The sequence below is a fragment of the Falco naumanni genome, chromosome Z, assembly GCF_017639655.2.
Source record: "Falco naumanni isolate bFalNau1 chromosome Z, bFalNau1.pat, whole genome shotgun sequence".
Classification (NCBI taxonomy): domain Eukaryota; kingdom Metazoa; phylum Chordata; class Aves; order Falconiformes; family Falconidae; genus Falco; species Falco naumanni.
The window spans coordinates 83806511-83820986 of NC_054080.1; the positions used below are offsets into that span (position 1 = coordinate 83806511).

At 40.3% G+C, this 14476-nt stretch overlaps 1 protein-coding gene across 3 annotated transcripts in view; it reads left to right on the top strand.

The window, feature by feature from the left end:
* The window catches only part of LOC121081443 (spindle and kinetochore-associated protein 1-like), a 14794-nt gene extending 1712 nt beyond the window's left edge, over positions 1 to 13082 (top strand). For all 3 annotated transcript variants that reach the window (XM_040580483.1, XM_040580481.1, XM_040580482.1), the window contains 5 exons: positions 450 to 574; positions 1277 to 1368; positions 4772 to 4909; positions 6780 to 6949; positions 11546 to 13082. In XM_040580483.1, the coding sequence (XP_040436417.1) occupies positions 450 to 574; positions 1277 to 1368; positions 4772 to 4909; positions 6780 to 6949; positions 11546 to 11694 (674 nt within the window). In that variant the 3' untranslated portion in view covers positions 11695 to 13082. The remainder of the gene's footprint in view (positions 1 to 449; positions 575 to 1276; positions 1369 to 4771; positions 4910 to 6779; positions 6950 to 11545) is intronic.
* The last annotated feature ends 1394 nt before the right edge of the window (positions 13083 to 14476 follow it).

Consider the following 14476-nt stretch of genomic DNA (forward strand, 5'->3'; position numbering starts at 1 on the left):
GTTACACAGGATCATAGAAATGTTGGTTGGGAAGGTCAGTTGGTCGTCTAGGCAAACCTGTTGGAAGAGGAGCTATAGCCCTAAACAGTGTGAGGTCATGAAGGAGAGAGCAGGGTGCTATAGCCAAGCAGCTGTGAAAGTGAAGCTGTGTTTAAGACCTGTGTCCTCTATCTGCAACCTGCGGTGGTAGTGGGTACAGCTTAGTGCTTTCCAGCCTCATGCTGGAGAGAGGCCTTCATTCTTTCAGCAGCTTTGAACGCTGTTGGCTGTATAGAGTAGGAGGTTGGCAGTTTGACTAGCAAACATTGCTGCTTCTCATGGGAAGATACGGTGGTTGGGAAGCATAGTGTTAGTACATAAACACTGCTTGTGAAGGGGTGGGAAGTGGGATTTTGGTTTTGCGTTGGAGGTGTTCTGGCTTTTTTGGCTTAACGTTCTCTCTTTGACAGGTCAAGAGCCATCCCTCAGGTATATGTTCTCTAAAATAGGACGTGAGATAATTCTTTTGCATGGTCTCCTGAATAAAATGGAAACAGAAGTTGAAGAACAAGAAAAACTGAAGAATTCGCTAAAAGTAATCTTTTTTTTCCTGTTCGTAAAATACTGAAAGATTCTAGAGGCAACTTTGATAAGTGTGTAGTTGTTATTTTCTAGATCCTTATTGATAGGTTTGGATATATGTGGTTAACAAGAGAAACGGGCTTGGAACAGGCTTACTGATAGTTTAATTAAGCAGCTCTCCAACATGATGATCTGTCAAGATTTTATTTTTCAAGGTTTACACATTGGAAGCATGTCTGTGTCATAATAGATACTGTGATCTAAAGGGTAGTTCTATTTTTACATTCTTGCAATAGCTATTAAAACTCTTTAATTAGAATATTTATCTGTTCTACTTGTGTGTTTGCAGTGCCTTCATGTGTTAAGTCTTTTGTGAAAGTGTTGTGTGGGGAATGTAGATGAGTTTCCTGTAGTATCTTATCACCACCGCCATTCCCCTGCCCAGACCTGCTGAGGTATATTGCTAAAGGTGTACTTCTTACCCACTCAGTTTTCTCTGACACTTAGAGGGCACTCTTAGCTTTGTTTATCTGAGTTTTACTAGTTGCTCTTGGGAAATTAGGGGGTAGGGAGGCAAGATGATGGAGAGAGAGAGAAAAGAACACCTCTTAATCAAGGTGGAAGGTATTTTAGCGTTGCCCTAATACTAAACTAATTTTACTTGCTTGACATTAATAGTTTCAGATTTCTGATGAAGTCTTAATGTCAATTTCAGAAGCTCCAGAAGTCAGCTGAGGGGGATCTACGTAAAGCACTGTACCTCTGTGAACACATTCCTCCCTGTCTGCCTAAACTGACTCGGAGCTGGTAGGTAGTACGTGAGCATGGACATAGCGGGCTGCTCCTGGCAGTGTCCAGCTGCAGCACTACAATACAGCTGTACTCCTTTTAGTGTATATTAACTGTGAACTTCTGGGAGCCAAGGTTGTTATATGTATTGATTCTGAAGTTTGCTTTTGACTGTTCACCACCAGGCTTGGGATAACACCCTAACAAATCCCTTGGGTAAAACCTGTAAAATATTAAGTTGTTCAGATGGAAGTTTCCAGTGGCAGATATGACAAGATGGTAGAAAGCTTGTTCTTCTATAAATCTGAGCACTCCTTGCTTTAGAATTGTGAGCACGCTGATTTGATAGCTGTGGCACCTAAGGGTTGAAGAGTAGGTTAGTGATCCAAGTGCTGGGTCACTAGGACTAAAGTTCAACACTGCCCTTACAAATACCATTTAACAAAAATAAATTCCTCTAACTCAGTCATCTGTCTGTGGAGATTTGAATTATGCTTGTGGTAATTTTATTCTCATTTCCATGCAGCAGCCTGGCATTTATTTTAGCTGGCAATGACATCCACTTGCCTTTGAGAAAGGGCTGCACTAAGAAGCTGTTCAGAATAAAGTAGCTCAAGTGAGAGAATGAAACACAAGTATGTGGAACAATAGCTATTATTCAGAAGGTTTCTAAGACATAACTCTGACTAGGTTTCTTGGAGTGGTCAGCTCTTTCTTTGGCCTGTTAGAATTGTTTTTTATTTTTCAGTGGTGCTGGGATATGCCAGATGGGTATCTCTAATTTTAGAGTAACATCTGAAGATCCCCCAACTTGCTTCTACCCTCATAGCTTGCCAGAAGGCAATGCATCAATCTATTCGAATTCAGTGCTTCCAGTATGTGCCCTGAATCTATCAGCATTACCTAGTCTTGCTCCTAATGCCAGACAAGCCTCAGGCTGGAAACATTACTGGTGTATTCCAGCAAAATTGGGGTACAGAAGAGAAAAATTAACTAATTTTAGATAGTGTGTAGCAGTGTTCTGATCTGTATAGGTACTGCTTGTATGGAAACGTGGACTAGTCTTAGCCTGTAAAGAGATGACTTGTGCAGAAGCTTTTTTTTCTGAATGCAACCCTTTAGACAACCTTCAGTTTAGGAAACAGCCTCCTAAAAACGTGTCCAGAGATGTCTTACTCCTTTTCAATTTGGATCTTGTTTTCTGTGTGTGTGTGTGTGTGTGAAAGAATGGAAGTTCTTCAGAAATTGTCACTGGGGCTCTGCCTTCCTTTTGTAACTTCCTTAATTTAGGAAAATCCTTTGTCTTAAGTTTACATTAGCTCCTGGAAATCAGACACAAATGAGGCTTGTTTAGTGACTGTGTCACCTCTGATACCAAAAAGATTCTTTGGGATATCGGTTTCCCTTCCAGACTTGTCCTGGTTTTGATCAAGAAGTTAACTGTGATACGACTTCAGTTGGTCCTTCCCTTTCTAGACAGAACCACACATGTAAAACTAAGCAAGTTTTTCTAATAATTTTCTACAGATTGTGCTCTACCAGCTTACAACTGCTGTTCTGTCAGTCTCAGTTTGTGTTGTTTTGTCCTGGGAATAATACATTGATAGGTTAATGCTGTTTGTCAAAGCACCCTGTCTCCTTTCTCCCCACATTATCACTTCTTGGTTTTCACTGTGTGATACAGTGGAGGATTGAGCAAGTGCAGGACAGACCGTAATTGGTCAGAATCCATCTGTATCACTGTAAACAGGCCTTCAGTCCTCTTCCCCAAGCCTTTCTCCACTGACCTTCTCCATTTCTGTTCCTCTACATCCCAAAATGCTTGAGGAACTGAGTACTGATTGTCTGTTGAGTTGTTATCATGAGACAAGTAATGCAGAAAGCAGAGCAAGCACTTGAACACTGGTGAGGCAGGCCTTCAAATCTCAGAATGAAAACGCCCACACAGACAAATCGAACAATTCATGACTTTAGCTGTTGTTTCTCTCCTGTATTCTTGGTTTTAATGTTCTTGTTTACCAGAGGAATCTCACGGAAATAAAAAGCATGTTCAATGTATCTTAAGTATTCCAGGTGTTTATTGAGAGAGCAGTTTCTCCCCACACCAAAGCCAGATTTTTGAATACTTCAGTTCTTTGTTTTCATGGTCCAGCTCAACAGTGAACTGCATATGTACCATCTCACAGCAGCAATGTAGAGGCAAGGTGGTGGGTGGGAACCCAAAGCAGAAGTACCTCATGGGGAGGAATCATCTAGAAAAGATAAGATGTTTGTTGCAGTGAGGAGGATGGCAGGAGACTGGAGTGTATGGGAGGAGTGAAGTTTTAAGACGTGAACTCGCCTCTCTCACCTCTCTCGGTCACTGTTTCAAACCTGCCTCCAACACCACCAAAAGTCCCCACCTTTCCCTTTCCCTTCCCTGCCACTAGTGCTAGCTCCAGGGTGCCAGGATTAGTTTTGAGCAGGGCCTCACCTTGTTTTTTTCAGATGTTTACATCTGGGTTAGTTTAACTGTTGATGTCCTGGATTTCAGAAGGGCACTGCATTGCGGCATGGCACAGTGGGTCAACAGATGGGTCACTGCTGTGCCGATCAATGCCTGTTAAACAAAGGTGACTCCTTGTGGGAAGGTTAGATCAAAGCAGAGGATCAGATCTTTGTGACAGGTCAGCTTGGTACTGCTTCAGTTATTTCTTTGCACATCTCAGCCCAATAATGTCCTTGTATTCAGCTGACAGTGGGTTTGGCCAAATGTATCCTCTTTGCTGTCCTCCCGCCAATGAGCAGGAGAGCAGCTAGGTGGGTGGCTGGCAAATAACTCGGGGTTTGAGGCTCTAAGCTGAGTGTTTGGAGGAAGGGTGAATTTATAAAAATAATGCTTTAATAATCACTCAAAGCAGGAAATTCCTTGGCTTTTGGGATCTAGCCTAAAAAAAAAAAAAAAAAAAAAAATCCCAGCCTGCTGGATGGTGTTGAATTTCTTTGCTTCAAAAGATTATTGGTTGAGTCAGGCTTTCCAAGATTTGAACTTGTTTCAAAGAGCTGTGAAGTATTTCAAATCTGCCTGTCAGGTGCAGCTCTGTGCTGTGGTCCATCTGATAAAAAGCAAGGCCTCGTGTTTTGTGAAATGTAATGGTACATTGAATTCTTAACTGCTCTGTGCTGCATTTGGACTGCTTCCAATTCACCTGCTAGCCACCTCTGTAGCAGAGAAATGAAGAGCTGTAATGAATTCAGCTAAAGTATGCAATTTAAAATGGAGTAGGCTTTCTTTATTTTTCTTCCAGGAAAGATCATGAATTGTGTTCATCCAGCCTAGCAGATGGGTAGGAACTTAGGTCTGAGAGTAAGCAGACTTGATAATATAATGGCATTCTTCTTACTACTTATCTGCTATTTATGCACTTCATTCTTTTTACAGCATCACTGGTCTGACTCTGAAATTTCAAGAACAAACAGAAGTTGTAAAACCCAACCATGCAAAGAAACCTACAGAAGAGCCAAGGCTTATTAAAACAGTACCCTTAGTCACTGTGGAAGAATTTGAATCTGTTCCTACGTAAGTAAGCGTGGCTTTTCTTAGACCCTGTCATGCCAATTTGGGTGGCAAATGTAGGTTTGGGAGAGTGTGCTCTTGCAGAACTGAGACTGACAGAGATGTTTTGAAATTTTAAATGTTCCACAGCATGAAACATAGTAGCTTCAAATACTTTATATGCAATACTGTCAAACTGGTAAATTAAATGAATACAGCTAATTAAGTCTTTTTATTTATATGTTGAGAAGATCAGAACTAATCGGTGAAAACCCAAAGCTCTTGTCTGAAAATTCATTTTAGTTGTATAGACAGAAATATGTTAGCTAATGGATGGGTTCTCTTCTTGTTTTGAGAACTTGACTTTTTTTTAAAAAAAGGAGCCATCATTTCCTAAGATGGAAGGTAGGGTTACACTTAAAAGGAAAAATAATCATGGAATCAATTAGGTTGGAAAAGACCTTTAAGATCATCAAGTCCAACTGTTAACTCGGCACTGCCAAGTCAATATAATGATAAATGCTATTTTTATTTGACCCAGCTATTGGTTTCTGAAAACTTACAGTCTTGACTTACCAGTCTGTTTTGAGACAGGAAAAGAAATCAGGCTTGCTAAAAGCAAAAAATGCCTCCAGCTGAAATATCCCAAATTTCTGGAATAGAAAGCCATGGGGTTTTTTCCCCTACCATCAGGACCTGATTAATAGAAATCCTCATCTGAACTCTGTTGTGTAGGGATAACTTTTCTTAAATGGCATTTTGGGGACAAGGACAAACATTTCTGCAAAAAGGAGAAAATTCTCTTTTAAGGCTAAATTGTTATCAAGACTCTAGATTCAGTGTGTTCCCTGGCACACTTGTTTCAATAAGATTATTTTTTTTGAGTCTGCGTTTACTTGAGGCTTTCAAATAGTCTTTCCTGTAGCTTTCACAGTTTTCAGGTGAGCAGTGCCTGCTTTCTTCCACCAAATTACTCAGTCCAAAAAATGAAGGAGCCTGAATTCAAGTCGTGAATTCAAGCTGCGAGGTTGCCCTGGCTTTTACTGAAGTGCTTTCTGGGGTTTTGTTTTGTATTTAGCTTACTACTCAACGTATGAGTTTCAGATTTAATTTTTAAATAATGGCTTCTCAGTTTGTAGCACGTTTCCTTTTCCCTGAATTTGTGCCTTTACATCTATAAATACTGAATAGCCTTATTGCAGGTATTCCAGTGTTCTAATATTTCCACATCACTTTGTTTTTATCTCTGTGCTTCCTGTACCTCTAGGCTGTTATCAGCAGGTCTTATTATTTTAGTACTAGTTTTATGAAATGCTCTGAAAGTTCAGAAGTGGATGTTGGTAGTGCAGAACTGTGTCTGTGTAGCTCAGTCGGCTGCATAATAAAATGTAAGAACCAACACAAAACTGGTATTTCTTAAGAAAACCCACAAAGGAATGGCTGTAAGCTTAAACACAGGTTATTTATGGTTATCACATGAACCAAATTGCCCTCTTAAGCAGAAACATTTCATTTCAGTTTTGACTCATGCTATGTTTGCTGCAAAGTTGCTTGTTTTTTCTGTTTGTAGTTTAAGGGATATGCTATAAAAGCAACTTTTATTCCATTTTGGAAGGCTCGTTAGAGCTTAAGCACTGGATATCTTTTACTTTTTAACTTAGCTTTCTAATGTTTCATCTTTCTGGTTTAGGTTTTATCATGGCTTTTTTACCTTCAAGATTATTAAAACAATCAGGGAAATGAACAAAATTAATGACAACGCTTATTCATTAACACAAAGCAGAAGAAACTGCCTCTAACTAGGAATAGCATGTTCAGTTAAGGCTGCCGAAAGAGAAAAATAAACATGGAACTGTGTGACTTTCTGGTTACTGATTTTTATTTCTATTTGTAGGTATATGAAAGGTCGTTTAACATATGATCACATTAATACAGTTGTTGAAGCGATGAACAAGGCTGTGGTGTGCAAATACAAGATCTTGAATCAGCCTTTGAAATCTATGAATGGAGCAGTAAGAAAACTCTATCACAGGTTCCTGGAAGAAGACACAAAGGATACAAAAGGTATTCCCGTCCCGTCATCGTCGTCCCCCTCCCCCGTTAGTACCAAACTCAAAACACTTGGATATTGCTGCACAAGTATAAAAGTACTGGAGAAAATATTAAAAGTACTGGAGAAAATATTGAATGATGAACTAATGACAGCACATGCTTTTCATGTTATAGTGTAACTTACAGCATCTTTTTCTCAGAAAATCGTCTATCCAGGCATTCTGGTAGTTGGTGGAATGGTCTAACCTGTGGGAGTGTTTAAAACTGTCAGTCCTGAAAAATTTTTGAAAACCTGGCATTGCTTATTCTCAGGCAGAGAACAGGAAAAATAATTAATAATCTTTAGACTTAGCAGGGCTTTCCCTTCCTTACCAGCACAGGGTGCCACAGTCTAAATCAGATTTGGCCCTAAAGAATTCCTGTCCACTACTGGGGATGAGCAACACTTTGACTGTCTGGAACAATCAAAGTTCTGGTTGCCCTTTGATGTAAGGGGAGGAGAACAGAAATAAAGTTCATTTCCAGATCAGATTCTAGGCCGTAAGGACTATATCTTATGTATATCTTAATGTCTTCTTACTGTACAGAACTGCATAGTCAGTATAAGATCCTGTCACCTCTTCTAGATAAAGTCATACAGTGTAGCAACAAGGGGTTATTGTTTTGACTGAACAGTTTTCCTATAACTGATATGGATACTTTTTTATGTTTTCCCTGAAAACATGTCACTTTCATGGTGTGTTTGAGTGTACAAAGATTTAATTTGGAATCGCCATAAGTTCTGGAAACTCCTAGTTTGATAACCAAACTAGAAATTGTGGTTTCAATTTTTAAGCTAGAAAGGACATGAGGTATTAAAAATTTGTTCTGAAGTTGGGAAATAAGGGTAATCAGTCATGCTGCAGTGGGTTTGTGGAAGAGACAGGGATGTCTGATAATTTAAGAAGCTTTCTCCTCTTAAAAGCATAGAGGGAACAAAAATGCACCAAAATGTCTTTCTCTCAATTTAAAAGCAAGTTGTACTTACAGCTTAGTTTTTCCAAAGATATGTGGCACAGTAAATCTCTAATATTAAAATCTCCTTTTTGACATTCCTTTCCTTTTGAGAGCAAGTATGTAATTATTCCTGGAGGGGTGTACTGCACATGTCAAGCTTGGCAATGTCCTTAGAATACCCTCATGTTTCCAAAGTTCGGATGTAAAATGTAGAGCAGATTTTCTTCTGCCTCACAGAAAGAGATGTTTTCTGACACCTTGGCCTCTCAATTTTTGCCCTGAACAGAATGCAAGAACATTCTGTCCTGAGCATTCACTGGGTACTCGGGAGTCACCTTATGACAAACTATGACTTTTTCTGCCTTCCTTTGGATTTGTTGCTAATCAAGAGTCTCTCAATGTTATATTGCGGTGATAACATCACTAACTCTAGATTCTAAACGCAGCTGTTCTGTAGGAAAGCGACTGATATGATGGACATGCCTGGCACTGTTTTGAGACCTGTGGGGTAAACGTGTGGTATGAAAGTCAGTGTTGTAAAGGATTTTAGCATGTTAAAGCACCATATTAAAGACATGCAGCCAGACTACTTCACGTAACTGACTTCTGATTTGAGCTCTGATAGTTCGGCTTTTCTCTAGACAAATTTTGCTTCAGTCTAAGAGTGGTTTATATTAATCTAGGATTTCTTAAAAGGCTTGCTTCTTCATTTTTAACTTAAAGTATCTTTTTGGTTTAGCTGTTCCTGTCCTCAGGATGATAGTAAGGACTTGGAGCCTGTGGCTACAGAGGAGAGACTAAACACTGTAAGGGCCCTCCTAGGCCTGGAATGCTGCTTAGACTGCACTGTGATCCATCGCAGCCTCGGCTGCAGTGAAGGAGCCATTCTAGCAGCTTGAGAAAGCTACAGCTAGTCAGAGATAATTTTATACCAGAAAGTATTATTTTTTAAAAGTCTGAAAAATTGAGGGTTTTAATTTCTAAAAGTACCTGAGAGACAGTCTTGATTTTCTTGTTTATGTTGGAAAGCTTAGTTAGGAAACTAGGACATTCAGCATGTGAGAGAGAGAGAGAGAGGGTTTTTTGTTTTTTGTTGTGACTAATCATCTAGAAAGTCTAAAGAAGAGGTCTGGCAGCCTGTCAGACAGTTCTTATCTGGCCTGCACAAAATGATTAAATGTCTTTATCCATTGCATTTTTCAGGATGAGGTTGTGCATTCATTGATTTGTTTGCTTAAATTTCTACTGTGAGTGTGTGTCTGCTTAGGATTCCCACAGTTTCTCAGCCTGGGCTGATTGCCAGCTGACCACTTCTTCTGATCGGAAAAGATGCTGCCAGGTTTATCAGGGTAACCTTCCACACAGTAAGGTAGTTCAGTTTAGCTAGTTATTTAGTGCCTTCACCTACTCCTTCCAACCAAACCACTGCCCTTTTTCCAGCTGTGGTTTCTTCATAAAAATGGTCCTGCTATGCTGAATGTTGCTGTCCTGAATTCTGGGCAAATACAAGAAGAAATCATATTCTGCACAGGTTGAGGACATTCTGGTGCTCCCCCAGGTATAACAGACCGAAATTGATTTGCAGATTATCCCTGGGTTCCTAACACTGTTCAGGTGTATCACCCTGTTACTGGTGATTGCAAATGGTCTCTGTCCAACTGTAGTTACGTTTTTAATCAGTTATGCAAGTTTTTTCTTTTCCTAGTAAACAAACTTTCCACTTCTCATCTGTATGTGAATTGGCAGTGTTGAAAGCTCTGCTGAGATCCAGCATAGTTCATCTAGGGGAAGACCTCCAGCTTTTGACAGTTGCTGTCTCTGGAAGATTCTACTAGAATCTGTGTCACCAGCTCTCAGAACAGCCCAGTCTGTGAGAAACTGATCTCCTAATTCTTCAGCTCTGGCTATGCAATATTTTGGGGAAGACTACGCTTATAAATGGCACTCTGAGACCTTAGTTCTAAATGGCCATTATGTCCTTGGTTGCTCCTTCATAGTGGAGTGTGTATCCTGCTAAACCACTCATAAGGTGAAATTTAAAGATGAGATGTTTACAGGAAAACACAGATGTGCCTGTGTAAAGCTACATTGTATTTGTTTAATAAATAAAAGCTTTCTTGGCAGCTGGGGCTTTCCAGCTAGCATCAGCTACTTTCTCCTTAGTTAAGCAGGAAGGACTTTCCAATAACTTGGTTGATGATGCTGCCTCTGCCTTACTTCCAGTGTAAAAGGAGGGAGAATGCTATCCTCTTTTTCCAATCTCGGAACACCCCTGGCCTTGTGACTTCTTGCATGTATGACTTGGAAGCATGATACTACAGAAGAATGTGTTATTTCCTTCTACTTCCTCCCTTTAAAGATAATTGCTTTTCTTTCTTACGGTTTTATGCAGATGCATCGTTAAAACCTTATGCCATGTTACAGGAAGCATTAAATCTACAGTCTTTTTACTAGATCTATAATTATCTCCTATCTGAGCAGTGTATAAAGACTGAATGTGAAATCACAGTGAATGTAGCTGTGCTTAGAATAATTCCTGCCTGCCTTCCTGGTGTCTGCTGTTAGCTTGTGGGGACTTTCTTGGGGTTCTGTTTTTAAATTTTAAATGCTTTCACTCCAGTCAAGGCCTTGGTTTCTTACAAGTACTTAATAATGAGAATTGCCTGTTAGAAGTAGTTAATCAAGTACAAGAAGGGATGGGCTGCCAGCTCTGATGCAGGACCTTCCTGTGACGTTTTCTTAGAGACATAAGGAGGAGGATGTTCCAAGTGATTAGTCTTTTTCTTGCATTTCCTTAATTAATGAAGAATTACTCTTTTCTAAGTCTGATGGAAGTCAAGGGGATGGTGGGCTGCATAGCTCTGATGTATGCAGGGCTCTGTCCTTCTATCTGCAAAGGGCCAATGCCAGAACTTGAGTGCCTGCTGAAAGGACATCATCAGGCCACAGCTCATTTCAGACATTGCAAAGCAATTACTTGGGATGCAAATTACGCTGCTGCTCAGCTGTGTTCCATGATAGAAACACTGAAGCATTGTGCCTTTCTTTGTAAAGCTGTGTTACGGTCTTTAGACAGACCCTGAGCATCTCTTTGGTTTTGCTCACGTCAGTGCTTTGGAGGTCACTAAAAGCAGAGCACCTATGGGCAAGGCCTAGAAAAAAATTTTACTATTAGGCATCAAGACTCTTCAAAGTGTGCTGTAATCAACTTTCTACTAGCCACATCTTCTGGCATATCCGTGGAAAATCTCGTACCTGGTCCTGGGTGGCGTTTTGGACTGCTACAGACTTTACACCCTGATAGAGGAGCATGGATGTTAGTAGTTGAGAGACGTTAGTAGACACAGCTGACAACAGGTGGAGCTCGCCGAATGGGCCCTGTGGACAATGCAGGGTAGTGGAATTTAATGGGAAGGCTGGTAATCCATCTTTCTGATGACAAATTTAGAAAGCAGAACAAAGTTCCTGAGGTCACATGAGGCTGTCCTACTGCTGATTGTATTTTTTTCATCAGTGTGCATTGTTAAGAAGAGGTTGTATTGTTACTTGTGTAATATTAGATTATCCTACAACATAATCATTTCTATAGCAAAGTCTTTATTTGTTTTCCAGGTGCATTTTTTATTGTGGAGGCTGATATCAAAGAGTTTAACCAACTGAAAGTGGATAGGCGTTTCTATAGGATCATCGATATCCTGCGCCACTGCCAGAGATTGAGAGAAGTCCGTGGCTCAGGACTTGTACGCTATGTGATCTGCTAAGAAGCTTTCTGTACTCTGCTTACCCAGGACACGGAAAGCAGAAGTATTTTGAGATGCAGGGATATTTTGTTGTCTGTAGAGCGATTCTATGTGTTGGTGTTCTATCCAACTCTCTTATTTTCTAAAAGGCAGGAGTGAGGACCAAGAAGGGATTTTCAGACATCTATCCTAAATTAGGAGTGGTGATATCAAATGGCTTTGAAGTATTTGAGTTTTGTTTTGAAAACTTGAGAGGAACGACTGTCTCTTGGAAAATTACAAATGCAAACCAGATTGGCAATTGGTGCACCTGTAGTCACAGGCAGTTTTAATCACGTTTTCAGGTCAGCACTTCAAAGTTTAATTCTCTGCATGTTAATAATGTTCCTTTGTGTTTATGAGTTGGAGACTGTGCCTGAGGCTCTGTAGCTACTTGAAGGAAGCATTTGATTGTTTTCTTTTAATCCCTCAAACCAATTTCCAGATTTCCTTTTCTTAATCTTTTTCTTCTTATCCTAATTATATGTTTTGGTGTTTCCTGCATTGCTTGAACAGGAGGATCTGAAGTGGTTTAAACATTTCCAGACTGATGATTGGTAGTTCTGTTTGCCATGGGGTTTTCATACTTCATCATGCAGCCAGATTTTTTCCCCCAGACCAACCCGTGAGACTGGGACAGTAGAGCAGTGGGATTTTGTAAGTGAAGCTGTTACTTTCACTTTGAAAATACTGGTCGAACTTGCCACAGTTTTTATTATAGAAGGTTGCTTTCAAATGACCTATTAGTGTAGTAAGTTCCAGAGTAGAGTTACTGTGATAAATATCAACTCTGCAAGTAATCAAAACTTTTGATAAGAAAAGCTACGGTCTTTTTCTTCTATGAGCCTGTATCTGCTGCTGTCCTAACTTCTAATCTAAAATAACTCCTCCTGTCAGTATTAAGATGACAATTTAATGAGCAGAAGACCCTGAATGAACTTTGAACTTTCTCAGCAAAGAGATCCTGGTGAGTGCTAAACAATCCTAGATTCCCATTTTTGTGTGTAGAGGGTTTTTTTTTTGTTTTTTTCGTCTTCTGCTCTGGGATGTTGAGATCCAAGTTGAGGTATCCACTCTGCATCATATTGCAGTGTATTTCATGTTCAGGTGAATGCACAGCATAGGAGCATGTGCAAAACCAGTTTCTATAGGTGGCAGATGAGTCCATCTGATCTTTTGCAAAGCTCATTTTATATTAAATAATAAGTGTAGAGGTTTGGGTCCGTGGATCATCAGGTCCTTTTTTGTTGTTTTGTGGGTTGTTTTTTTTTTTCGTTTTGCCCAGCTTCATGTACTCTGAAGAGTCTTTCAAGAGTCAGGACTGGCAATATCATTAAGACTATCATGACTTAATAAAAAGAAATTTCCTCGTAAAGCAGTTGCACTGGCTTGGCTTTTATTTCATTTTTGGTTTTGACAGTTCCAGGTGGCTTGTTCCAGACTGTCCAGCAGCCTAACTTCTGTTTCCTTCTGCCCTCCCTGATCATCTGACTCATCAGGTCTCCAGCCTGCACCAGGAGGAGCTCCCATTGCGTACGTGCCCCTACAGGGAGGTTGGTCTGTTGGACATGGGGCTGTTTCAGTATTTGCAGCATGTTGACTTTTCTTCCTCTGCAATTTATTTTGCGATTACATGGCTTTAACTTTAGAAGTGTGGAGAAGAAGCAAAAAGAGCCTCAAATGGGCTCAGAAGAACCATGTCCAAGTAAACACTTTGTTGTAAGAATAGGTCTGTGTATATGGGATAGTTATGGCAGGCTTAAAAAGGACCTTACTGATGGGAAAACGAGACCGAGGGGCAGGTGTTTAATGTTTCAGTTATTATAATCAGGGAAAGATGAGAGTCCCTTTCTTAATGATTGTTTAAAATTGGCTGTTCTTAAAACATTTGATTCTTCACTGTTCAAATGAGCAGGTCTTTGGATCTTCAAAGCCCTGTGGTACCTGCGTAGCACTAGGGACAGGAAGCACACAGCTGCAGCAGCTCTGAGACCTTCTGTCCGGGCACGGAACCTGCACTAGCAGATTGGAAGGCTGGAGTAGAACAAGAGCAACAGAAATCAGGCAAGCTCACAGCACTCGTGCCCTCTGACAGCTGGTGTAATTGCAAACTGTAGCCAAAGCCTAACCTCTGCTTCTAAAATGGCCGAGTGGTACTTGTGCCAGCATGCAGTGTGATTGTTGCTTGTTGCCAACAAGGTGGGGGTTTGATACTTGGCTTAGGCTGGCATCCGAGAGATTGTCTTCTGCAAAATACTAAAAACCAAAACCTGATATTGTACAACATAACCTTGGTTTTGGCTGTTCACAGCCAAGTTCTGTTAGTTTTGTAAGAAGTTTTTTCTTTTCTGATATCATCACTGTGGTGGGGGTTTCTTTGTTTCATTGTGTTTTTTCTTAGTACTTGTTTTGGTCTGGGTAAGCTTGGCTGCTGCATGGAATTTTTTTTTCCTCCTGCCTGTAATTCCATTTAATGTTTTATTGTAGGGATTGCAGTTTGTGATTAATTAGATGTTGGTTAACAGCTTTCAGTCTGTTACTATGGAGTTTTTAATTTTCGAAACTGTTTTCCCTCAAGCAGATTCTCACAAATGTGCTCAGTATTTTAATCCCCTCTCCTCATACTGTGGGTTTTCTTTTACTTCTCATGAGAAAGTCTCACCATGGGTTGTGGTCGCTTGCTGTACCCTTCCGCCTTTCTTCCTCAGAAAGTTCCCACTGACTTGCAAGCTGAAGCAGCATAATGCCCTGGTGTCCCATGTGC